The sequence below is a fragment of the Callithrix jacchus genome, chromosome 2, assembly GCF_049354715.1.
Source record: "Callithrix jacchus isolate 240 chromosome 2, calJac240_pri, whole genome shotgun sequence".
Classification (NCBI taxonomy): domain Eukaryota; kingdom Metazoa; phylum Chordata; class Mammalia; order Primates; family Cebidae; genus Callithrix; species Callithrix jacchus.
The window spans coordinates 39,342,065-39,369,107 of NC_133503.1; the positions used below are offsets into that span (position 1 = coordinate 39,342,065).

Here is a 27,043-nt window from a genome sequence, read left to right on the forward strand (position 1 = left end):
TTAAGTAACATGTCCGTAGCTACACGGTTAGTCATTGGCAGGGGTGTGACTGACTACAAAGTCTGTGTTTCTAATTACTGTGTTCTTCTACTTTTTAATAGGGAGTTCTTGAAAGTCCAAGGAAAGGAATGCATAATGGTGTGGTCAAGGCATTAGCATTAATATTTGTAGAAAGGGTAATTAACAACAGTCTGAGCAATCACATTCTAACAACTAGTAAAGTTGGCAGAAGCCTGGGTATAATAGTGTGACGAACAAAATCATTATAGTGCCAAATAGAGTATACCATCTCTTTAGTACAATATCTTTCAAAAGGAGGCTGATTGTGTTGGCTTTATGTTTGCCTCCTCAATAATTAAGGCAGCAAATATTAGTTGGAGCTTCCAATACCTAACGGGCCTAAAACAGCAAAATGGACAACCTGGCATGTGTCCTTGCTGGAAGATGACAAGAGTGCTGAAAGGAGAATCCAGGTTTTTCTCCTGAGACATGATACTTGGGGGCTTCCATTAAAAAGTCACCAAGTCTCTGTCACTGCAATCTCTTCCTTAAGTGCCTATGATCTTTTCACAGTCACAGGTCTATGCCTGATCAACACCCAGTGGCCAAGTCTCTCAGCTGTGGGCAGAGATGGCAGCGACTTGGAGGGCTGGGGGCAGATGACAGGAGGAAAGATCATTTTTTCTGACAACTTACAACTTGATTCCACTTATAAGCCATCTATTTTCAGAAATAAGTAATGGGTGAGGACATAGGCCAGGTCCACAATTTGTGCACTTGAGAGATTAAGGCCTCACAGATCAAATTGCCACAGCAAACTGAGATAGAATTATTGCAGGGATGTTTGGGGAGGATGCAGAGAAAGGAGGAAGAAGGCAGAGACCCAAGAAAGGAGACAGGAATAGATTTTGATGAAAATTACTTCCTACTCTGTACCCTTGAGGGAACAAAGAGGACAAATAAGAAGCGGAGTGATAGGAGGAAGCTGGGTGTTTCTCCGGAATAAAACTGGGTAGGTAGTGGAGCATTGTTAGTGAGTGTGCTAGGGATTAGGGATGTGCTAGTTCAGCCTTTGAACTCTGGGGGTCAGGATCACAACCTTGGCTCCTTTAACCATCCCCTCTAGGAGGGAAGCATGCCAAATGTCAGGTCTCACTCTGACTTTGTTCCACTCCATAGCTAGAAAATGACCCATACAGGAAGATACACGGATGAGAGGATACTGGGAGATGAGGAAGAGAAAGACATTTTAGTGAGTGCTTTTTGCACATGAGCCAATAGATTTCAAATTCCTGTGGAAGAAATGTGAGGACTTGGGAAGAGTGAATATTCATTGCCTCTGAGCAGCAGAGGCAATGACACTGCTTGGAAAGATTTTCTCTGATCCTTCTGCCTTCTCCTTTACTGAACTGAATTTGTTGTCTCTTCGTTGCCTCTGTTGCAGTACAAGAGGAATCTTAGGGGCACAGAAGAGCAGAAGTCTAAGGAGTCTTATATTTAAGGAAGAGAAGCTGCAGCCATTGAAATTGCTGGTTATTGTAAGATAAATCCCAGACTTCCACGTTTTGCTTAACGACAGCAGATTTTTTTTTTTTTTTTTTTTAACTGCAAAGCATTAATGGAATCCAAATTCCAGCCTGGCTTAGGAGATCAACAGTAACTCTCTTGATTTAATGGTTTTGCAGACTCTTGAAGACATTGTTATCCATTAAAGAAAAAATTTTAAATCACTCTTGAAAGAAAACGTCTTGTATGATAAATGAAAAAGATTTGAAGCAAGATTCGAAAAAGCTTGAGGGAAGAATCTCTTTAAACATTTTACCAGATTTTCTCCACTACCGTCAAAATGGATCAAATAACAGATTTGCCTACAGCTTCATGGAGTTTTTTTAAAATAGAGCATTTTAAATATTCAAATATTGGTTATTTGCCAAGGCACACACTGAAAGTAAGGGCCACTTGGCCGGGAGCAGAATTGAATCTTGGATTCCAGGTTGCTGGTTTTAGGCTTGCTCCTGGAAAGAGGGCAGCGTTTGCCATTCCCCTCCTTTTGCCCCAGGAGTTGAGCACTTTCTGCAGTACTTAAGAGTGTCCAGGGAAGATGTAGGGGTCAGGTGAATAGTTCCCACCGCCAATAACCCCAGAGCGCCGCCCCCCTGCGTTGTTTCCTTTTTATGTTAGAGCCGCCGCCCGGGTGCCCCTCCGTTTATTTTCCTGAATTGCGCTTGGAAATCTTTTCTTCTGGGGAGCTGATGGCCAGACTTCTAGGGACTTGACTGCTTTTCCCAGACTAATCTCCTTAAAGACCCGTTAAGCAGGCGAGAGACCGTGGAGACTGGATGAACAGGACAGTGGGGGTAGGGAGAAAGGGAGTGGCCGTGTTCCTGCGGTCCGCTGGGATCCAGCAGGTCCAGGATGAAGGAGATGGGGTTGGAGAGGCTGAGCAGTCCGGGCTCGCTGTCTGCCACTACGGCACGGAATCAGAGCCTGACTTACTGAGCCCTCCTCCCCCTCCTCCTCCCCCACCCCTCCGTCTCCCCTTCTGCTTCCTTTTCCCTCCCCCTGGAGCGGTAGCGGCTGCAGCAGCAGGAAGCCAAGCCGGGTTGAACGACTCGGAGGCGAGCGGAGGAGCTGGAATATGAGGAGTCAGCGAGGGCGGCGGGGCCAGGAGCCCTTGGGAGGGCCTACGGAGGGAGCGGCTCCATGCGTTTGCTAGCGCGTGAGCGGTGGGGGAGCGGGCGCAGGGTGGCACGAGCGGAGGCGGGGCCCGGGCGTGGAGCACGGCTGGGGAAGCTGCCGCCTCCGGCCCTGCCCGGCTGCCTCCGCCGCGGCCAGTGGCTATGGAGCAGGCGGGCACCAGACCTGCGGCGACAGAGCATCCACGGCTCCGGCGGCCCATGCCCTGGCTGCTGCTACTGCCTCTTCTCCTCCTGCTGCTGCTAGCGGGCCCAGTGGCCTCCCAGCTGCGATACTCGGTGCCAGAGGAGCAGGCACCCGGCGCGCTCGTGGGCAACGTGGCTCGCGCGCTGGGGCTTGAGTTGCGGCGCTTGGGGCCGGGTTGTTTGCGCATCAACCATCTGGGTGCGCCCAGTCCGCGCTACCTGGAGCTGGACCTGACGAGTGGAGCGCTCTTCGTCAATGAGCGCATTGATCGGGAGGCGCTGTGTGAGCAGCGGCCTCGCTGCCTGCTCAGCTTGGAAGTGCTGGCGCACAATCCCGTGGCGGTGAGCGCCGTTGAGGTGGAAATATTGGACATCAACGACAACTCACCGCGTTTCCCGCGGCCCAACTACCAGCTTCAGGTAAGCGAATCGGTGGCGCCTGGAGCGCGCTTTCACATAGAGAGTGCGCAGGACCCCGACGTGGGCGCCAACTCGGTGCAGACCTACGAGCTCAGCCCCAGCGAGCACTTCGAGCTGGACCTTAAGCCCCTGCAGGAGAACAGTAAAGTGCTTGAGCTGGTGCTACGTAAGGGCCTAGACCGGGAGCAGGCAGCCTTGCACCACTTGGTTCTCACAGCCGTGGATGGGGGCATCCCAGCCCGCTCGGGTACGGCACAGATCTCTGTGCGTGTCCTGGACACTAACGACAACTCTCCTGCCTTCGACCAGTCCACTTATCGCGTCCAGCTACGGGAGGACTCACCCCCAGGCACATTGGTGGTGAAGCTGAATGCCTCAGACCCAGATGAGGGCTCCAATGGTGAGCTCAGGTACTCCTTGAGCAGCTACACGTCGGACCGGGAGAGACAGCTCTTCAGCATAGATGCCAGTACTGGGGAAGTGCGAGTAATTGGGGGGCTGGATTATGAGGAAGCCTCCTCCTACCAGATCTATGTGCAGGCGACTGACCGGGGTCCAGTGCCCATGGCAGGTCACTGCAAGGTGCTGGTGGACATCGTGGACGTGAATGACAATGCCCCAGAGGTGGTGCTCACAGACCTGTATAGTCCTGTGCCTGAGAATGCTACACCCAACACCATTGTGGCCGTTCTCAGTGTCAATGACCAAGACTCAGGCCCCAACCGGAAAGTGAGCCTGGGTCTGGAGGCCACACTGCCTTTCCGACTGAATGGCTTTGGAAACTCTTATACCCTGGTGGTGAGTGGCCCGCTAGACCGAGAGCGGGTGGCTGCCTATAACATCACAGTGACAGCCACTGATGGGGGAATACCACAGCTTACATCCCAGCGGACACTTAAGGTTGAGATTTCTGACATCAATGATAATCCACCAAGCTTCCTGGAGGACTCCTATTCCATCTATATCCAGGAGAACAATTTGCCAGGTGTGTTGCTCCGTACTGTGCAAGCCACAGACCCAGATGAAAAGGAGAATGCAGAGGTGACCTACTCCCTTCTGGAGAGGGAGATTCAAGGGCTGCCAGTCACCTCCTATGTCTCCATTAACAGTGCCAGTGGCAGCCTTTATGCTGTCAACTCCTTTGACTATGAGAAGTTTCGGGAGTTCTTTGTGACTGTGGAGGCTCAGGACAAGGGGAGCCCACCACTGAGCAGCACTGTGACTGCCAACGTGTATGTGGTGGACATGAATGACCATGCCCCTCACATTCTGTACCCTACCTCAACCAATTCATCAGCAGCCTTTGAGCTGGTGCCTCGAACTGCCCCTGCTGGCTACCTGGTCACCAAAGTCATAGCCATGGACTCAGACTCTGGGCAAAATGCTTGGCTTTTTTACCATCTAGCCCAGACTTCTGACCTGGACCTCTTTAAAGTAGAGCTGCACACAGGAGAAATTAGGACTACCAGGAAGATAGGAGATGAGAGTGGTACCACTTTCAACCTGACCGTGGTGGTCCGGGATAATGGAGAGCCATCACTATCAGCCTCTGTGGCCATTACCGTAGCTGTGGTGGATAGGGTTTCCAAAATCCTCCCTGACACTCAGAGACATGTTAAGAGCCCTCGGACATACTCTGAAATTACCCTTTATCTAATAATAGCATTAAGCACAGTGTCTTTTATATTTCTTTTGACAATCATCATTTTGAGCATCATCAAGTGTTACCACTACACTGCATATGGCACTGCATGCTGTGGAGGCTTCTGTGGAGTAAGGGAGAGGTCCCCTGCAGAACTTTACAAACAGGCCAACAACAATATTGATGCCAGGATACCACATGGCCTCAAAGTGCAGCCTCACTTCATTGAAGTTCGAGGGAATGGCTCCCTCACCAAGACCTACTGCTACAAGGCCTGTCTGACAGCAGGCTCAGGGAGTGACACTTTCATGTTTTACAATACAGGGGCCCAGACAGGACCAGGGCCCTCGGGAGCCCAAGCATCAGTGACTGACAGCAGGAACCTCACAGGCCAAAGTGGTCAGAGTGCTGGGAACCTGATTATTCTCAAAAACGAGGCTGTTCCTCAAAATGAGGTGAGATAATGGTCAGGGGTCTTCTACAAACTCATGCTTGTGCCACACATCCCCCAATATCCTGTGGTAGGCCTTATTGAGTCATTAACAGTGACAAGAGTTATTTGATAAACTGAGTATACATATATATATATATAGTATCCAAAATTTGATCATAATCTGCTGTTTCCTCTCTAGAAAAATAGCACTAAAGAATTATTTTTCATTTTTAGAGACATGAAGACTTGTCCATAACATTGTTTGAGAAGTGAGGATTAGTCTTCATATTTAATGCTAAGAGACAGATTTGTAGAGTAGTAGAACAGGCCTTGGAATAAGGATTATGTTTTAGGGAGTAATGTTATGAGACTCAAGGAGAAATGGCCTCTGCTGTATCATCTACAGGGAAATTTTTCTTTTGAATTCCTATAGGAGTGATGTTTCTTAAAAACCCCTGAGACCTCTGGGGCTATCATAGTCACCACTATATGCTGTTTATACTCTGTTTATACTCTGGACTGTCTATCATGGAAATTATCTAATTAATATTTATGGTAATTGCACTGAACCTATGTGATAGAATCCTCTGGAAATTCATGTCACAGGTAATAAAGCTGTAGTAGTTAGATATCATACTGAAGCTAAAGTTTGCTTTGGCTGTACAATGTGGCAACTCTTCTGTAGGGGGCTGTCAGAGGGGGTGGATGATGGTAAGGCAGAGAGATTAAGTACCAATTTGTTTGGCTGGGCCAGGGAGGTATTAGAATGAGTGGCTTAGGGGTGTGGGGGGATGATGAACACCAGGACAAGCTGGGATTGGGAGGAAGAGAAGGGAAAAAGAATTTTTCCAATAGCCACCTTTCTTGGTATACTCTGAATTCATTGTAAGAGGATTTCCCTGCATTTAGCTTAAATGCAGTCTGTAATCTTCTGATTTTCTGTTGACAGTTCCTATGGTTTTGATGAGATGTAAAGTAGCCTTTTCAAGGCCTTCATGTCTTTAAGTTTAATGACAGTGCTTCTGAAAGATACATTCATTTTCTAGATCTAAAATTTGATTTGCAATAGCTTCAAAAGTCTGGCTTGGAAACCCTACAGTAAGGTGTACCAGCAGGTGTTAGTATATACACTAGTTTTGAGTTTTAAGTAGGTATAAGGCCAGCTTGTTCATTATGAAGAATGTACATAAATGATTAGAAAGTACATGAATATGTGGGTGTGTTTGTGTTGTGTGTTTGTCTCTATATGTATGCTTGAAAAATAGAGGTATGGTTTGTGATACTTAAAACTTGGATTTCAAAAGCCAAAATTTTGTGTCATAAATAGTGATGAATTGTTATCTTTCCAAATAATTATTTTGTAGAAAGGGCTTTTAGAACTACCTACACAATGTTTGAACAATATTTGTCTCTCTCCTATTTTTTGCAATATATTTTTATTGACATATTGCTGTATTTTTAGTAATGTCCATATTGTCACATTTCAAGTTCATGATAATCTTGAGGAATGTAATGCACAGGCACAAAAGTTCCCATTCTTGATTGAGAGCAAATTTTCTCATGGACATTTCAGATAGATTTATTCATTTATCAAAAGTCCTGATGTTAGTCAATGCCGAATAACCACAGGAGGCAGATTGCAGATTAAGAAAAAAAGGTGTAGGGGTGGGGGGAATCAAAGAGTTTTCAGAATTCTTTAGATCGTAGCATTTGAAAGCATGTAAAAGGGTTTAACTTTCAATAAGGTTGCTGTAGGCATTTGCTTAACAAATTCCTGTGAAGCCCTTTGGGACTGGGGTGGGCTGCAGGTGGTGAAGAGGCATGAACAACTCAGGCCAGGCTCAGCTTTGCCGCCAGCTGTGAGCCAGAAGCTCAGAGGAATCACACTGTTACCCTCCCTCTCCTGACTCGAAGCTTGGGGCAATTTGATACATAAACTATTTCTGTCTTACACTGACCTGTATGTTAATATGTACTTTGGTACACAAATGTTTAATCTAGGGAGAAAATTATGTCAGAAAGTGCTTACTTTTGGAAGATTTTGTCGGGAGAGTACATGATTTTAATAAAGGCAAATTTCTGCCAGGTACTTTTGGAAATCCAGTGAGGAGCAGCAAGATCTACAGCTTCAGAAATTTTTGCAATTATAGGGAGAGAGTGAGTCACATTGTTATAGTATGCCAAGATGGGAACAAAAGTCACTCAATTCTGAAAGTCATTACCAGATCAACCTGTTAAATTCCCATGCTGGGGTTTCTTTTTTTTTTCCTACCTAGTTACTACAGATGGCAGGAAAGTCCTGGGGTACAATTAATACCATGGCCTACATTAAAAGTAGATGGGAATTAGAGAGGAAGAGTTAGGGAATTTGTACTCACTAACCACCCTGCTACATAGATACATGTATATCACATATTTATGTTCACATATATCTCATATTATTGAGTCCTGACTATTATTCAAGATTATTCAATATATTGAATATTATAATATTGAATATATGTTATTTCATTACCTGCAAGTCATGCATTAAACAAATATTTGTTAACATCTATCATATGAGGAAATAAGCTCAGGGAGTTTAGGTAATATACACAGTCACATTGCTAATGTTATTTTAAGTGGTATCCATCTGACTCCAAAAACTTTTTTCAGTAGACAGAAGTTCCAATGTTTATATTCCCTTTGATATGGGATATTCAGGCATTTAAGCTATCACTAATTCACCTAGTCATATGTATTAACTGCTTTTGGAAAAAGAGTAATTCCTTGCATAGAAGCAGGTAACAAATGGGAATACCAGCGAGTTACTACTATTTTTTTTTTTTTTGAAATGGAGTATTATTTTGTCTCCCAGGCTGGAGTACAATGGCATGAATATGGCTTACTGCAGCCTCGACCTCCTGGGCTCAAGCAATCCTCCCACCTCAGCCTCCCGAGTAGCTTGGACCATAGGTGTGTGCTACCATGTCCGCCTAGTTTTTTTTTTTTTAAGATATAGGGTCTCACTATGTTACACATGCTGTAAATATGTTTGTATTTGTTTATTTCCTTCACTATTGGCAAAGCCTGTTAAGATCTTTTATTTCTGTTATTTCACTCTTTTTCTCTTGTTGCTTATTAAACATAAGAATTTAACTCCGGACTCTAATCTGTTAGTAGATTTTACCCCACAGTGAGCTTATTTCATGAATCACTGGTGCGGCGAGGATTCTGAGGTAACTATTTTGCAATGGGGCAGAATTTCTCTTTGGAAATTTTGAACTTGATACTGAGTGTGGTTGGCACTCCCTTCAGAGTCTCCATAATAAGAAACCAAATCTTAAGGTAGATTCTGTGCATTTGTGATCCTGGCATTGTGATTGCTAATGAGTCACTTTGAGTATTCTGGTAGATTTGTCCAACAGCGTCTCAGTAGGCTCAGTTGGCACAATGTGTTACAAAAGACTGACAGAGATGCGTTAAGTTTGCATTCACTTCCATTTATTTTAAAGCAATTTGTAGTCACCAAACCTTCAGATATTTCTGCCACTATGTGTGCATATTCACCCCAATTCCAGTTATAGTGAACTGAAAGAGTTAATTTTTCTTTCAGTGGCACCTATTTTTATTTCCCCCAGCACTGACTTTTTTACCTGGTGACTCTATCCTGGAACAGAGTTTACACTCAGCATAAAGTGACATGGTAGTGAATTTATAAAAATTGCAGAATGATCAGAATAGACTAAGAATAGACTAATATCTATGAACTTTCACTCCAGTTTTTCATCCTCTGATAGTCACTTTATAGTGACTGTGGCTGTTTTATTTTGCAAATTTCATATTGGTTATAGGACTGTTCTTCTGAGTAAAAGTTTATCTTCTTTGGTCTGATAATACAATAATTTATTTAAATTATCTCCTTCTTTGATTTTTCTATGTATTGCTGAGCCAGATGGAATTATGGCTGAGCTCTTCTCTGTCTCTTTATCTTGTACACATTCTGACTGAAGAAGAAATCTATTTATTGTAGCTTGAACGTCATTGGCCTACTCTTTCCTTCTGACCCAGGAGTGAGCCATCACATGGGCATCTGGTCTAACTCAGAACACTCTGCAGGGGCACAGCCTGGCATATTATACATTGCCTATTGGCATGCTGTCTACTTGACAGGCTAGCAAAGTCAGTTCTGGATACTTGCCTTGGTTACCTACCAAGTTTTGCTCCCAATGAGAGGTCAAAATAATGTCAGTTTGAAAATGTTTGAGGAAGCATACCTGTCACCAAACTCAGGGGTTGAGCTGCATCTAATGGCATTTTACGGCTGACTTTAAATGTGGCTTTTACAGAACTTCACCTAGATCAATGTTGTGCCTATTATAATATGACTATAAATTTAGCTTATTCATGTGATAATATTTGGAGTAGTATAATCTATAACCATGACTTCAAAAATCAAAGGTCAAGAAGATTCTTTTGCAGTGTTTTAAATCTGCTCTCCTGAAAATTATACAAGGGTTTTTCTTTCTAGAATTTGAACTTGACAAATGCAAAGAAATATCTAACATTGCAAAGGTAAAGAGAAATCTTACTTCCTTGGCACATGAGCACCATCAGTTCCTTTCTGGCCTTCGAGGGTCATAACTCTGGGCTCCAAGGATGTACAACTGTGAGAGAGTAGCTGCTGAGCTAGCAGGCTATGCATCCAGAACTAAACAGACCTAGCACTTCCTGTTGTACTGGAATCCATTAGGTATGTTCTAAAGTTAGGTTTACTTTTTTGCTCTGTAAATTAGGATTTTAAATGACTGCATTCAGAGGAAAATATTCCACCCAGAATTCTCAAATTTATTGGCTTTTTATTCTGTTTTATTTTATTTTAGTTTTTTGAGACAGAGTTTTACTCTTGTTGCCCAGGCTGGAGTGCAATGGCATGATTGTGGCTCACTGCAACTTCTGCCTCCCAGGTTCAAGTTCTCCTGCCTCAGCCTCCCAAGTAGCTGGGATTACAGTCATGTACCACCATGCCTGGCTAATTTTGTATTTTTAGTAGAGATGGGGTTCCATTATGTTGGTCCGACTGGTCTCCAACTCCTGACCTCAGGTGATCCGCCCACCTTGGCCTCCCAAAGTGCTGGGATTACAGGTGTGAGCCACCACACCCAGCCCTCATTTTGATGTACTAGAAGACCAATATGCAACATAATGATTATTTTAAATGTTACGTTCCCTTTTGCCTTAATGAACAACAGTCTATCTCTCTCTTTTTTCTAGGATTTTATGTGTTTCATTAGAGCTAATTTTTAACAAAAGGTGGCTTTTATTTACAGAATTTAATGTGTGGGAACTGTCCAACCCAGGTGGACTCAAGTAAGGATAACCGTTAAGCTTGCTAATGTATTTTCAGTTTACATATAAATTTTTTTATTTGCTTTACATTCATAAAAATCCCAATATTGTAAATGACAAATATTTCTATCCCTTAATTAAATATACAAACAGCTTGAAAAACATACAGTTTAAATTGGTTTAATCTTGAAGTGTAATTCAATGATACTGAAAACTAAACATTTCAAGTCTTGTACCAAATAGTAAAATACTCAAAGGCCTTCAGGATCCTTGACCGATTTACATCAATAAGAGAACTTATTTTTGACGTGGTAGAAGATATGTGCTTATCTCCAATTACAATTTCAAACTCCTTTCGGCCAACTCTGTCAGGGGGAGGCCACAAAACCTCATCTTTTGTAATTTCACTTTCATCAATAATTCTCTTCAGTTCTTCCATTATACTATTGTGCACATAGCCTCTTTTTTGATCATGACATCATTTTTGTAATTGCTGTTGTTGGCATATCTAAGCTTTTCCTTGTGCCCTATGTAGTAACCGAGGTAGAAATCACTAGGCATAGCCATTTTTGTCCCTGGGAAGCCCGCTGAAAACCCAGCCAACGTATTGCCCAGTGCCTGGCAGCTACCCCATATATCCCTTTTCTAATGCTTTGCAACAAATTATCACAAATAAGTAGTTTAAAACACCACATATTTGTTATCTGACAGTCCTGTACCATGTGGCTGAGTTGTCTGCTCAGGTGTTCTCAAGGCTGAAATGAACAAACTGGGCTGTGTTCTCTTTTGCAGGCTCTGAGGAAAAATCCGCTTTCAATCTCATTCACATTATTGGCAGAATCCAGTTGCCTGGAGACTAAGATCTCTGTTTTCCTACTTACTATGGCCTGGGGTCACTCTCAGTTCATAGAGAACTGAGGACTCAGGACTCCTGTCCCGTGGTCTGCTCCATCTTCAGGGCTGGCAATGGAGAATCTTCCCTCACATGGAATCCTTCTTATGCTTCAAATCTCTCCAACTCTGTCACTGACCTCTGGACCCAGATTTAAAGAGCTCATGTGATTATGTCAGTCCCATCTGGGTGATCTTCCTTTCTTAAAGCCAACTGTGCTATATAACATAATGTAATCTTGGGAATAAGATCCCTCACAGTCACAGTCTTAGAGATTATTCAGGGTGTGTATATAGGGATCTTGGGGCCATCTTGGAATTCTGCCTCTCAGTTTATATCAATGTTCACAAACTAGCACTATGAAAAATCTGCAGTGGATATATTCTTAATAGACTCCTATTAGGAAGGAAAAGGAGCTATTATATGCAATCTCATGTCCCGGGGGTAATTTATTGATGTCTTCCACATGGATTTCCATGTTAAGAAGATAGCATATTATTTCATTGAGTACTTGGGTAAGTTTATGAATAAAATATGGTATTTTAAACTTATTTTACTTTAAATCTTAGAAGAGGTGATTCATCCTTCTGTAGCTCAAATATTCTATGGTATAAATCACAAATAACAGCATTACAAGATAAATTAAATCTTTTCATAATTTTAATAGGAATGCAAGTGTATTCTTATCCTTCAGTAATACTACATCACTCATATGGACTACCTCATTGAATTTTTCCACATATGATGTTTTGTATTATTTTACCAAAAGACTAACCTTTGAAACAAGAGGACATATTGGACTTCTTTACCAATAGAAAGTAAGCATAGTCCAGGTACCATCTAAGTATTAAAGAACTAAATAATCATAGTTATTTCAAGGCTTAACATATGTCTTACTGTGTCACATATATCAGTAAACCCTTTAACTTGAATTTTTCTGAATTTAATCAAGTTCTGGATAAAACTCATGTACATTTTATTACTTTTAATTTTGTATTGTTTCTAAAATACATCAATATCTGGAAAACTCAGAAGTAAAAAAGACGACGAAGAAAAATATATGTCATTTCATGTAAATTTATTTAAAACACAGACTTTTGGCCTGGGATGGTGGCTTAGGTCTGTAATCCCCGCACTTTGCGAGGCAGAGGCGGGTGGATTGCCTGAGGTCAGGTATTCAAGACCAGCTTGGCCAACATGGTGAAACCCCATCTCTACTAAAAATAAAAAAATTAGCCAGACACAGTGATGGGTGCCTGTAATCCCAGCTACTCAGGAGGCTGGGGCAGGAGAATTGTTTGAACTTGGGAAGCAGAGGTTGCAGGGAGCCGAGATTGCACCACTGCACACCAGCCTAAGCAAGAGTAAGACCCTGTCTCAAAATAAATAAATAAATAAATAAATAAATAAATAATTAAATAATTAAATAATTAAATAGAAACAAATAAATAAAACACAGACTTTTGTGTTATGGACACCTAAGCATGACTGTCAGCTGAACTCAGCAATCAGGCAAGTAATTTAATCTCTCTAAAGTTCAGATTTCTCATTTTTGCAATTTAAGCACAATAGTGTTGACTTTGCATTATAGTTCACTTATTTAAACACATTTTAAAAACCTCTCAAATGCCAGAACCCTGCTAGACTCTGACTATATTGGTATGCATTTATGAATAGCTGAAGATATGCACGTGTCTAATGAGCAAAACAGATACAATCACTTTCATAGAGTTTACAAAGAATCAGGATAAATGCAACAGTATGTAATTAAGTGCAAAATCTAGTAGTATGAGGCTACTTAAAACATATTAAATGCTTCTTCCTTTCTTTTTCCCTGCCCAATCTTACTGCCATAAGAAATCCTGTAACTGTGATTCTGGCAAATGAATCTGAGAAGCATGTTGTTGCTGTGAACTAGTATAGAAAATAGCAGCATGACAAATTTAATGTGTCATTGGGAAAGAGAGATTGTATAATGAACTGAGTTTCCTGGTCAGTCCTGCTAAAACTGTGCCTTTCAGCAAAATGAGTTTGGTGATTTCATTCCAAAGATCAAGTTGCAGCAATTTTCATCATGAATGTTACCCAATCATAGAAAAATTGGCAACATTTACTCAACAGATGTTACAGTCTTTCTTGAAGGAAGGTTCTCTCAGCTGACAAGCTAACAATAATGCTCCTGATGGAGAGGGGAAAGATGGTGGTGATGACTGATTAATAAAAAGTATTTCAGACATATTTCCAGGTTTACAAAATGATTTACAAATATTTTCTCTTGTTCCCTCTAACACTACTAGTAGAAAATGGAAACTCCTTTGATTTGTTCTGTAGATAATTTTGTGCTACTTTATATGGAATGTCCATAGCACTGTGTGAACTTGAAAACCAAGGAGGAATCTTGCCAGGAGACTGGAAGAACAGAGAGAGTAGTTAGTGTGTGAGGACCATTGAGGTAAAGTATCCCAGAGTTGTAATTTTTTCTGGGCCTTGAATTTGGCTAAATCTCTGAATATTGAATATTATGTAGCCACCTACAAATCTGTCTGAAAATTGAGATGGTGATGATTTCTCTCCTGGGTGTTATGAAGAAATGTGTTTATTAGATACTTTGCATCCCTTGAAGGAACTATATTAATGGTAGGAATAAGATTTGTTAACAATTTGGAATAGTCTATTGATGTTACTACGGCTTTGTTTCTACCAAATATGATAAGTATAATGTAGAGGAAAATATAAAATACATCTTTTATCCCCCATTTTTCCATTCAACTATACCTCAATATTCAGTGACAGGGCCACCTTAATCTCTACCCATGAAAACCCATCTAGAGGAGTGTCACAAGTTTTTCACGGTAACATTTTTGCTTACTGATACAAGACAGTGATGGTGACTGATAATGTCCCAGTGATTTCTAAGTAACTTTTAACCAGTGCATAATTTCCCCGACAGTCTTTAAGTCTTTAGGTACCCATATTTTCCTCTTTGTTCTCCCCCTTTAGACTGAGAGTTTGTAGAAAGAGGGCAACAGATCTTTCCAATACACAACTGTCCAAAATGAATCAGGTTTTTTTCTTAGATTTCAGCTACTCCCTGTTAAACAATCAGAGTTTAGTGAACAGTGATTCAGTGAGGAGGGAAAGCATTCAGAAAGGAGGAGGAACAAGTGCAAATTTATGAAAAGGATTAGGTAGCAAAACAAGGTCAAACTCTGCAGTAGTTTCTTTTCCTCTCCCTAGTATTCCTCTTCAATCAGCAAAGAGGCTGTTATCAGTTTCTGGTGTTATGACTGGGCACATCTGCCCTGGGCCAAATATGCTGCAGTCTGCAAAGCCAGCAGCAGATTGCAGTCCTCTGCAGTCCAGCCAGGCCAGCAGAACTTGTGTAGCAATGTGCCCTGTTATAGCTATAATACTGAATTGGGAATATTCCCTTAATCGTGCACTTGAGGGCAAAAGCAATGAAGCTTTTTCTGTCTCAAAATAGACTGCTCTTCCCCTAGTATTTTAAGAACACAGACATGTATTGGGCAAGGCAAAGCCAAAGTTGGCCTTTTCAAGATTATTAAATGTGGTCTTCCAGGATATCTAATCTGTGTGATGACCCTGATGAACTAATCTTTTTCTTCTAAAGTGCTATATGTATAGATACCATCATAGAGTTACCCAGGAAATGGCTCATTCAACACTTTTCTTAGATGCCTGGAAATATTTAAGGGAATCATCGCTGGGAGAACATTGTATTGTCATTTTAACAGAAAACTCTCTTTGTGATTTTGCAGCCACGACAGCCCAACCCTGACTGGCGTTACTCTGCCTCCCTGAGAGCAGGCATGCACAGGTATGTATTTCCCTCCTCGTTCACTCAGAAGTAACCTTAACTTAGTATGGCTCAGATAAACTGCATGTCCATAGGCCAGAAGCAACTATCAAGACTAAAAAGCTTTAACTTTGCCAGAAAAATGCAATTATTTTGTCCCCATGTCTATTCCTTGAAAGATTGGGAGTGGTCAGTGCCAAATGCTTACCAAGTGCTGGCATATAAGAGTCCTCTGTAAAATCGCAGAAACAGGCTGCTGTGTATTTTCTGCCATCATAATTTCTACAGGGAAGTAATTCCAACCTCCTTCCTTCCTCTCTACTTATATTTTCTTTCCCTTCTTTAAAAACTGTAATTAATACTGATGCTTTGAGGCTTGGGTACCTCGTGTAATGTATACATACATGTTGTCTACCTTGTTTTTCTATCTCACGTTGATTATTACATCCTATTGCCCACAATAATTGATTGCTATTCTTGTTCATGTTCACCCCTATTAGAGTCTCCTCATCTTTCCCATCTTGGTGCTGTCTTATTGTCATCAATGACATAGGTTCTTCAGAGGATGAGCCATGTAAAGGGCGTTTACTGGATATCTGGAGACCAAATCTAGCTTACTTTAAATTAACCTAGAGAAATAGCATTACCCTAAGAATCAGATTACATATAATTTTGCTTTCTCTACTTTGTCTCCCTGATGGTAATTGATGAACTACCATTATTTCTGGAGGTGATCTAGTATCCATGCCATAAGGTCAAATAAAAGATTCATTATTTGTGAGTGTCTTTGGAAACAAAATGGGAAGGACCAAGAAACAAATGATCATTATTATGAAAAGGATTTAATTTTAAAGAAGAAATAATCTTCAAACTTAAACACTTCAAAATATCTGGACAACTATCAAGTGAATATTCATCAAACCTAGATCAGTTCCTAAGAAGAAAGCCTACAAAAGTATGTGTAGAGTTAATGTAAAATTAGTTTTAGTCCATTTAAAATGCATCAGATTGAAATAAATTAACATACTCTCAAGTATTACAAATGAGCAGAAGTCATTACATTGGGTGCTATTTCTGACTGAGAAGCAATCAGTAAGGAGCTGAAGATTAGTAGTTGGCTTGGTGAGATGTCATATTGGAACCTGAGTCATATTTAGGCCAGAAACACTTATGCAACTATCAGAATATTAGGTGTCAGAAGAAATTCTTTATATTTATTAGAGACCAACTTCTGCTTTTGCCTGCATCTGAGCTGTTGGTGGAGCCATGCCATGGGTAAAAGCATGGTTTACATTGTCAATTCTTTCTCTCTCAGTTGAACCAGTGCTTTGCTTGAAAAGTACCAAAGCTATGAGTTGTGCCTTAAAAACTACATTTGAAATAAAACATTAAAACATAACTTCATTATCCCATTTTCTTTCTTTTTTTCTTTTTTTATAAGATGGGATTTCACCATCATGGCCAGGCTGGTCTTGAACTACTGACCTCAGGTGATCCACCCACCTCGGCCTCCCAAAATGCTAGGATTACAGGCGTGAGCCGCCATGCCCGGCCACCCTTACCCCATTTTCAAATTGAAAAAAAAAAAAGCCAAATGTGCAGTTGCCTGTAGTCCCAGTTACTTGGGAGGCTGAGGCAGGAGAATTGCTTGAACCTGGGAGGCGGAGGTTGTAGTGAGCTGAGATTGAGCCACTATGCTCCAACCTGGGTGAAACAGTGAGACTTTGTTTCAAAAATAAATAAAATAAGGCCGGGCGCCGTGGCTCAAGCCTGTAATCCCAGCACTTTGGGAGGCCGAGGCCAAGAGATCGAGACCATCCTGGTCAATGTGGTGAAACCCTGTCTCTACTAAAAATACAAAAAATTAGCTGGGCATGGTGGCGCATGCCGGTAATCCCAGCTACTCAGGAGGCTGAGGCAGGAGAATTGCCTGAACCCAGGAGGCGGAGGTGGCGGTGAGCCGAGATGGCGCCATTGCACTCCAGACTGGGTAAGGAGCGAAACTCCGTCTCAAAAATAAATAAATAAATCAAATAAATAAATCAAATAAAATAAAATAGAATAAAAGGGTTTTCTAATTTTGATGATGGTTTTCTTGGACATTTTCTCTTAGGATCACACCTATTTCTTCCTTTCTTCCATCATTCATTTATTCATCCAACAAATATTTGCGAGATTAATATTTGTTAGTATTAGACATACACAAATGAATACTGTACCATGTTTTCTTTTCCCTTGAACAATTTACGTTCTATCTCTGCTTGCCTCTAAATGTCTCCCAGTTTGTATCTCACTCCCAGCAGTCTTTTATGTTGAATTAATCTCTTCTGAACCAGGATCTGTGAGTGGTGGTAATCAGGTTTATCTAGTCTCAGGAAATACAGGGTGGGTCATCTATGCATAAGAGATGTAGAAAGAGTAAAACAGAAAATAAGGTTAAGAATTAATTGGATAACCAAATTGGAATAGTACTCCAATTATCGGACAATAATTTTGGTGTGTTTTCCTCTTTAGAGTAGAGAACCCAGAAACAAGAGAACTGGCAAGAGAGGCTTGGGGCTTTTGAGAGCAAGCCCTCCTCATCTGCTTCAGTGTTAAGATATTAAAATGGCTTAGTCCTCTGATGGGCCACATAGCATTAATAAAAAACAAAATTGCCGTAAAGATAGAACACGTGTATTCCTGGAATAGTATAGCAGGCAGTAAGTAAGTCAGCAGTGCTCTTGCAGTTTATGCAGGGTGACTGCTCAGCAGTAATTGCTTCAGTTCAAGCATGAGCAGAATGTGTTAGCTGCAGCCTTGTCTTCATAGACAAGCAATTTCTGAGGGTGGAAGAAGAGCTGGGAAAGCATTTATGGTCTAACCGTTATCTGGATCTGTGTGTTTACTCAGCTCTGTGCACCTAGAGGAGGCTGGCATTCTACGGGCTGGTCCAGGAGGGCCTGATCAACAGTGGCCAACAGTATCCAGTGCAACACCAGGTAAAGAGCTGGGGTCTCTCCATTCTTTCTTGGGCTCTGCAAAGTGATCAGATGACCTATTTTTATAATATCAGGAATGTTTCTGGCTCTTTTTTGAAAAAAAACTTTTTGTTTTCCCTTTTTTTCCATACATACTTGATTCCCTTATATATATGACTATTTTGATTTTATATCTAATGCTCTTCAGGAGTCAAAAAAGGATAACATAAGGAACGTGTGTGTGCCCGCATGTGTGCATGTGAGTGTATGAAGTTTTGGGGGTTTGTTTGTTTGTTTAAATCAGGTGCCTTTCAAATGCTTAGGCTATCCAAGCCATACAGAGAAGATCTGGTGGCCTCATGTACAGAGGTGACACTATTAACAAAGATCTTTTGGTTGAAGACTATGGAAACCCACCCAAAGTAGTAAGGAAAGATAGAGAAAAAGAAGGAAAGAAAGAAAGAAAAGGAAGGAAAGAAGGAAGGAAGGAAGGAAAAAAGGAAGGAAGGGAGGGAGGAGGGGAGGGAAGGAGAGGAGGGAGGGAGGAAAGAAAAGATGGAAGATGGTTTATCATGAAAGTGGAAAGTTATCAGAACCAAGGCATTATTTTATTTGAGTTCAAGTCAAAGTCAATCTGCTTCTTTCTGCACAGCAACAACATTCTGCAGACTGACTTTTAGTGCCTTGGCATGCATGTCGCCAAACATGACCCCCTCACAATTTCTTAGTTTAGAGGGATAATAGGGACCATTTCCTAATCCAAAAAAGAATCTGCCAAGTTGAATAAAAAACCCAGTGTCTGGGTGAGGATAGGAATATTGCTTAAACTCACATTTCCTTGGTATCCTTATTCTTGCCCTATCACTAAAGCAGTGTTGTATAATAGACACTGGGCTTTGCGGGCCCATTGCTATGGCAGTTTTCAGAAGGGAAAGATTAAGTGTTGGTAGAGACCACAAATTGGGTTTGCTCTAATCCCCTATTAATAGAACAACATGATGATAATAGTAGTTACTAATTATTAAGCCATAATATGCCTAGACACTGTGCCAAGTACATTGCTTGTGTGGTCTCATTTGTTCCTTAAGTTAAGCTTGCAAGGGATTTATTATATCTATTCTACATGTGAGAAACTGGTCAGACAGAGATTAAGAAATGCACCCAAGTTCATGTAGCTTGTAAGTGGCAGAGGGTAGGATTCAAACCCAAATGTGTTTAGCTCCAAATCCAAGTATATCTAGTACTTATATTTGTAACATGGCTCGCTTGCAAAAATCCATTCAAATTCAAATACATATCTACATGCATAACAGATGACACAGAATGTGTGTGTAAAAGGTTTTTTCCCAAAAATAATCAGATGACTTTCAAATTATTATCTATGTAATGTTCAGCTAAGGGCCCATTTTTGCTGACAACTCTAAGGGCGTTCATTGATTCTAATCAGTCAGGATTTGCTATTTATGGATGTTGCACAATTCAACTAAAAGTCACATTTGTCCAAAAAATATACAAGTTGAAGCAATTCATTAGAGAGCTAATACTGCCAGATGGCAAGGGGAAGAACATAAAATAGTTCATTGACAAATCTGTACCCTCAGTGCCAATGAGGAAGTGAATATGATGGAGGAGAAAGTGGTTTTAGACTGCCAAGTGTTGCAGGATGAGGAGGCGTCTGGGAAGTGAGAACTTCCCAAAGAAGCCACATGAAATCATGACTTTCTACCCTGCCTTTATTACAGCGTTTTTCTTGTTTTTATGGAGGCATTGTAGGTCAACCTGGTGAGCCAAAAACTAACTTTGAACACATTCTCCCTCCCATTGGTTATGCTGGTTTGTGGTATTCCTAGGAAAACATGAAATAGGAACCATGTATTGATATTTCATGCATCTGGCCACGTTCCTCTTTCAGATTCAAAAGACGTTAGAGAAGGGGATTTCCATTGTTCCCTTTCTTACTGTTCCAGCCCCTCTTGTATACCGTTTCATCCAGGACTGTGCCTGGCTGCTGACGCGTGAGGCACAGTCTTCTTAGACTGTGCTGGATAAAGCTTGTATCTTCCAGCTACTCCGTGGTGATCTAACAATAGTTTTCAACACATATCTCTGCATCAATGATGTAAAGTTAAAGGGATTCTCTGCTTTCTCTCCTGTCCTTCCAGTACTTTTAGGCTTTTAGGACTCAATATATGTTCTGCAATGCTTGGAGGGAATATGGCATAAAGATTAAGATTATGATTTAGAGTCAAATTTAAGTTGAATTCAAGTCCCAAGCTTACTTGCTGGGTGAACATAGACAAACTTCCTGAATTCATATTTTCTTTATTACCCTTTCTGTAAATTGGGTGTAGTAATAATAATAACATCTATTTTATTGAGTTACCATGAGCACTAAAGGAGAAAAAAATAGCGGAGCATAGTGCCTGACATATAGTTCATAAATGTCTAATCTTCTTACTCATTTTCTTCTGGACTACTTTTCTACAATCTATGATATCGCCTCGGCTGATAGCCTTGTGGCCAGAATTCAGTAGTTCTCATTTGCAGGGCCAGATATAGACCCTCTGAAGTTATCTGGGTCATCCTGACATCTATACAATCCAGTCATCCCAACTGTCCTTCTGGAGATGGAGTGAGGAGGATTTATTAGCTGCTGCCTGAAGAAAAGGAAAATGCTCCAGAAAATTTGGTTGTTTCCAGAGCCTACCTTTCATTGATTCTGTGGCCCTTAAAACTTCCTGGTGAAGGTGGAGTTGCTTCCAAAAGGCTTCTTTCTGGTGCCTAAGCCTCCTTATACTTGCATCCGAGCCCTTTCAGTGAACCAGCTGTATTTTGCTCTTCTCATCCCAACACTTGCAATGGCTGCATAAAAGAATTGAGGCCTGCCTTACACTGATCCTCATGCATGTGTGTTTCTTAAAGTTATTTTTCCTCCACTGATGAATTATTTTGCCTTGTTACAAAGCTGTTCATTTATTTTCACAGTCTGCAAAAGCCTAAGATAAAGCTGCCACACTCTGAAGGGATCAACTAGAGCATCACCAAGTGATGTTTTCTGCAGGATAAACAAGTCAGGCATTAAATTGGTTAATCCTGATTACTGGCCCCTTTCTCTAGCCTCCCCTCTGTGTGAGCAGACCTGGACCACAGGCTTTCTTATTTCCTTTCAGCTTCCCTCGAGACTGAGCCGAGAGAGAAAATTAGCTCAATCATGAATGCAGGGAATACAGTTAACAGCCTCTTCTTCAGAGGGAGGAATGTGTTTCAGGGGGAGGGACATTAAAGGGCCAGTCACTGTGTTACAGCTCTTTTTAACTTCATGAATACGAATGCCCTGAAGAGCTTTTAATGAATGCCCTCTTGTGAACAGTTCCTAGAGGCAATCCCAGAGGTTATAAAAGGACTGCCACTGCCTGTGAGGGAACTGGTCTGGCTTCCATGTACCAGGCTGTTTTGTTATCTATTATTGGTTCTTCCAGCTCCTCTTTCTACATTTCATGGAATCTCAGGTCTTACCTAAGGCAACAGTACATTAGTTTTAGAATGGAAGTTGCTCACTATTTTCAGAAGAGTTCAGAAGGTTTCAAAACACACAGCACTGCTGATGATAACATTATAGCTTGTCAAGACCCCAAGGGATCTGGGACTAAACAGTGAAAGATTAATTAGGTAGGGGAAGCCACTCAGGCAATGGCACTTAGTTAGAGAACCTTGGTTTAGACAATGGTGCTCAAAGGAGCAGCAACACCAACAATACCCAGAAACTTTTTAGCAATGCAAATTCTCCAGCCCTACCCTAGACTAATGAATCAGAAATTCTCAGGATGGAGGCCGGTCTGGTGGCTCATGTCTGTAATCCCAGCACTTTGGGAGGCCAAGGCAGGTGGATCACTTGAGGTCAGGAGTTCGAGACCACCCTGGCCAACATGGCGAAACCCCACCTCTACTAAAAATACAAAAATGACCTGGGCATGGTGGCAGGTGCCTGTAATCCCAGCTACTCAGGAGGCTGAGGCAGGAGAATCACTTGAACCTGGGAGGCAGAGGTTGCGGTGAGCTGAGATTGCACCACTGCATTCTAGCCTGGGCGTGCTAGAGTTTTGATGGAGTGAGACTCCATCAAAAACAAACAAACAAAAAACAAGGAAGGAAAGGAAGGAAGGGAGTAGAGGGGAGAGGAGGGGAGGGAAGAGAAGGGGAGGGAAGGGGCAAAGGAAGGAAGAGAAGGAGGGAGCAATTCTCAGGATGGGACTCAGCAATCTATGTTTTAACAAGCCTTCAATGTGATACCAGTCTACTCTAAAGTTTAATAATTGGTCTAAGGTAAATATTCCTGACGTTGTCTTATGTCATTAAGACTCAGAATCCATGCAAGGAAGGCATCTGTTTCCCACCTTTCCCCATGCCTGAGATAATTGTTAAGAGCTCAAGCCTGGGAGTTAGTGACCTTTTCTGAATTCTACCTCTGCCACTCATTAATTGTATGTTTCTGAGACCATTACTTAATGTTCCTGATTCTTAGTTTCTTCCTTTATAAAATACGGAGAATAGTGGTGTCTACCTTATAGGGTTGTTGTAAGACTTAGATGAGATAATGCACACATATATACAGAGTCTGAAGAACAATAAGGGTTTAGTAAATGGTAGCTATTTTTAAATGATTTTTCAAGGTATGAGTCTATCCTTCAGCTTCAAAATTTAGACCCAGGTTGTTCTGAGTATTCTATGTGGGAAGGATCTGCTATAAAGAAGATTTTTTTGAAAGTGCCTATCTCTTCATTTCCTTAGGGGATTGCTTTTGCTCTGATTTGCCACATCTATTTACTCTGTGGAAAATGGACACAGTTTATGTGCCCTAGTTTTATATGGGAATTTATATTCTTAATTGTCTCAAGGATTCCTACCTCTCTGACAAAACCAACACCCCATGGAAAGGCTCCATGGAGATTCCATCACTGAACCTTCCCCAGAAAGAAGCATGATTCTTAGGAATCTATTTGGTAGCACTGTCAACATGAATTTTTCTGTTTTGTGAGTGAGTGCAGCCTCGGGCCTTGTTGGAGAATTTAGAAAGCATGCTGTTCCACTATCCTGCTCAACCTTAACTTCTACCGTTGTCATAGCAATGACGGTCCTGAGGTGTGTGCATATTCTCATTGGGAAAAAAAAAAAAAGAGATCAGGGATCTATGTGAGTGGGGCAGCTCCCGCCTGTGATTATCTTCCGCTCTCATCTGCCATCTGACAGCCCAGGAGTACCAGCTTGGCTTAGCTTTCTCTACCTGAGGAAAGTAAGTGCTTGTAAGATGCACTTTTACTTTCTGGGAGTGTGAAGCTCATTGTGTCTGCTGGAGTTCGGTTTGCAGCTTATGATAAACAAAGAATTGTTTGTTTTGGATTTGCCTGAAGGGAGGAAACAAGAGTATGGGCAGGGTAATTAGCAGCCTCTATCCAGGAGAAGCCATGAAGCTTGCTTAAGTCTGCTGGCTCCATCCATTCGTGACTTTCTGCATCTTCTTCTTGGGGAAACACTTGGCACCTGCCACTTTTAATGGTCATGTAAATAAAAGACTAGAATGGAGATTTCCTGGCTGGTTTTCTGAAATTAAACATTTTTATTTATGAATAGATTATAAGATAGTAAGATAGTTATTTCTCTAGACGCTCTGTATTTCCTTGCACCTCTCATTTGCCCCATAGTAATTCTTATAGGATTGGTGTCCTGGGCAGAAAACAGTCAGGGTTAAGACCATGATACATAATAAAATAATTTTTTCCATAACAGTAGTCCCAAACAGAGATCACATGTCTCCTGAAACCTATCCAATCTCGTGTGTGCTCGGATGTATGCTCCTGGATGCAACATTTTAGAGAGTGCAGAGAGGAGAAAAGGGCAACACTGTTCTCTTAGGCTGCAGTTTCCTTCAAGCCCATGGATGGAGAGAAGCAGGCTAATGCAGGGTCAGGGAATAGAGACTTATTATAGTTCCTTCAGTTATCATTGATTCCTTTAATATGCCAGCTACATTGAGGCAATACCATCTGGCCACTGAAAACCTTGTCATGAGAAACAACTTTTGAATATACCTTGGAAAAATAAAACACTTTCTCCTTCTTTTGTTGAAGAGTGTTGCGTAAAACAGAGTTTCTGAATTACCCTCCCTTCTAGCTTTCTTTATACACCATTCTTTGTAGCTGAATTTTTAAGCCCCTTGTCAAAAGGGAGCTTCAAGTTTCTTCCGGGGAGATCTCAGTGTCACAAAGGGCCAAGATAGTGGGGGCTCACCAACTTTGCCGCCTGACTAGCTCAAAGATGATGGGCCACCTGTGTGATTGAGAGCTTTGTGGGAAAGCGGATATGGAGGGTGGAGAGTCTGCACTTCACTCTGTGGGAAAAATTGCTGAGATTGTTTAGGATTGGTAGGCTTGGAACTCCTCCTGGAAGGTGCTTTAACAAGAAAGACCTGTTTTTAACCTGGGTTGAGGGCAGAGGAGGATGATAGTTTGTAATTCCTTTAAGCTTTGTGGCTCCAGCAAGCCCTGCCCTCAGCCTCACTGATACAAGTAAACTAAAAATGAAAGTCTGTCCCAGTGACAGCAAAGGCCTTTCATGGCAATATTTTAAAAGAAACTCTGCTCAGATTTCAAAGGAACTTGAAAATGTTATCTTCACAGAGGCAGTCAGCTTTGCAGTTGAAAAGGTCATTACCTAATCTGGAGAAACATATTCAGCTCAAGCACTGGCTAGAGACTAGGGGACACCCCCCCCACCCCCGAGGAAAGGTCCATAAGATTAGTCACGGCCAGGAAGCTTGGCAATGAGTTTGTGGTCTGGAGAGGAATCTTTCTCTGCCTCAGCCCTTGGGAGTCTCTGTTAGCCACAATCAGAAAAAGAGGGAGAGCGGAGATAAACGGCATTCTACTTTTATCTCAGTGAGACCAAGAGCTTCCTCAGCAGCAGCCCTGCCTGAAATGGTCTATCTCCAAGGGAGTGGGCTAGGCAAAAGATGAGAGAAGTCAGTTCTGAAGATGGTAATACCAAGGTAAGTAAGGGAGAAAAAGGATGTTTGTGCTAATATTGAAACAGGAAATTGAGAGCTTTGTAGAAGTCAGACTCAAATGGCATAACAATAGAAAGTTAGGGTATGAAAAGGTAACTTTTAAGAACCGAATGTGGATTCAAAAGAGAACAAGGAGGATAAGTTTATTGTAACTATTTTTGTGTCCCTTGTCTTCAGCAGACAAGGGACACACCCTGGGCCATTGCCTGTGAAAAACCAACCAAACAAACTTTAAGTAAAGCCTGCCCTGTACAGAATGTCTAAACAAGCAGGTTTGTTGGTGATGTTCCAAGAAGGTTCACCAGCTTGGGCTTACTTCCAACATGGGCCCAATCTTTTGTCCAGAGCTATTGCGCTAGGTGGCATCATGTATCAAGCTGAATAGTGAGGTGACATTCCCCAAGCCTTTTCTCTTGTCTTTTTTGACTGTGCATCATAGATACTGTCTTACCTAAGAACACGCCTGTTTGATCTCTTTTCCTATAATCACCTGGAGTCAGATGAATACCCTAAAGTTCTGTAGTAAGACTAGAAGGCCTCAGCCATTATGAATGATTTACATTAGATGCACACCAAACTGTTGTCAGAGAGTCCAGATTTGTGGGGGTAAGAGCATGGCTAGGTATGTAAGCAGCCCTAGGGTGGATACCTTTGAGCCTGTGAGTTTGGTTCTGTGTTGGATGATGAACCATGTAATACAGAACTCCCTTCTCTCAGCTAAAGCCTATTAGCAAAAATAGAGCCCTGAGGACATTGCCTTTTTAAGTGTGGGTTCCAATGAGTGGGTCTTTGTTGGGTCAAGTTTCATGTCTTTAAATCCCATACTGCTGTCTCCTGGATTGTAGAAATAGTCTCTTAGAATAAGAGAAAGGAAGACAATAGCTACTATTTATTGAAAAGTGTGATAAGCATTTCACATGTGTTGTGTACTTAACTTTGAGAGAAGTACATTATTATTCCCATGTTTCAGATAAAGAAATTAAAGCTCATAAGAATTAAGTGGCTTTCTTACATTCAGACAACCAGTAAAAATGTTTTTTGCTCACCATTGTATTCTCAGCGTCCAGCAGGATGCCTCGCACACAATGATGCTCAACATATTTTGTTGAATTCATGAATAAATGCAGTGGTAAAGGCAGTATCTGAACCCATGTCTGCTTGCTGCTGAATCCTATACATTTAACACATTACTATTATCTTGTCCCACATGATATGTGAAGGGAATACCTTGGTAACTTGGAAAAGACTGTTTACTGTCTGAGTTCTAGGCCAACTGTAGCGGGGGGTCTATATTTATTTCCCATTACTGCTGTAACAAATTAACCATAAACTTCATGGCTTAAAAAACACAAATCATTATCTTACAGTTCTGGAAGTCAGAAGTCCAAAGTGAGTTTCACTGGGCTAAAATCAAGGTGTGTTTTTGCCACTGTATAACAAGGATCCACCTTTCTTTTGTTTCCGGTAATAGGTTCCTCATTTCTACCTGAGCCCTTACCGCAACCCCTTTAACGTCCATATTTGTAACAGCAATCTGTTCATGACAATTTAAGTTTACTCCTCACTTTTTTCTGAGTGTGCTTTAGCAGAGCTATTAATACGCAAGGTA

At 41.6% G+C, this 27,043-nt stretch overlaps 1 protein-coding gene and 1 pseudogene across 23 annotated transcripts in view; one reads left to right on the top strand and one right to left on the bottom strand.

Annotated features, from left to right (window-relative positions):
• Positions 1-27,043, top strand: part of LOC100398424 (protocadherin alpha-C2) — a 211,453-nt gene that overhangs the window by 162,766 nt on the left and 21,644 nt on the right. For 21 of the 23 annotated variants that reach the window (XR_013531163.1, XM_035286329.3, XM_035286295.3 and 18 more), the window contains 2 exons: positions 15,377-15,435; positions 18,307-18,395. Coding sequence is in view for 22 of the 23 variants with exons in the window: in XM_035286329.3 (XP_035142220.2) it covers positions 15,377-15,435; positions 18,307-18,395 (148 nt within the window). In the remaining variant the exon portion in view is untranslated. Of the gene's footprint in view, positions 1-2,605; positions 5,400-15,376; positions 15,436-18,306; positions 18,396-27,043 lie in introns of those variants that run through there. The other 2 variants (XM_035286243.3, XM_035286194.3) reach the window with 1 other exon arrangement.
• Positions 10,876-11,272, bottom strand: LOC118150264 (protein mago nashi homolog 2 pseudogene; annotated as a pseudogene).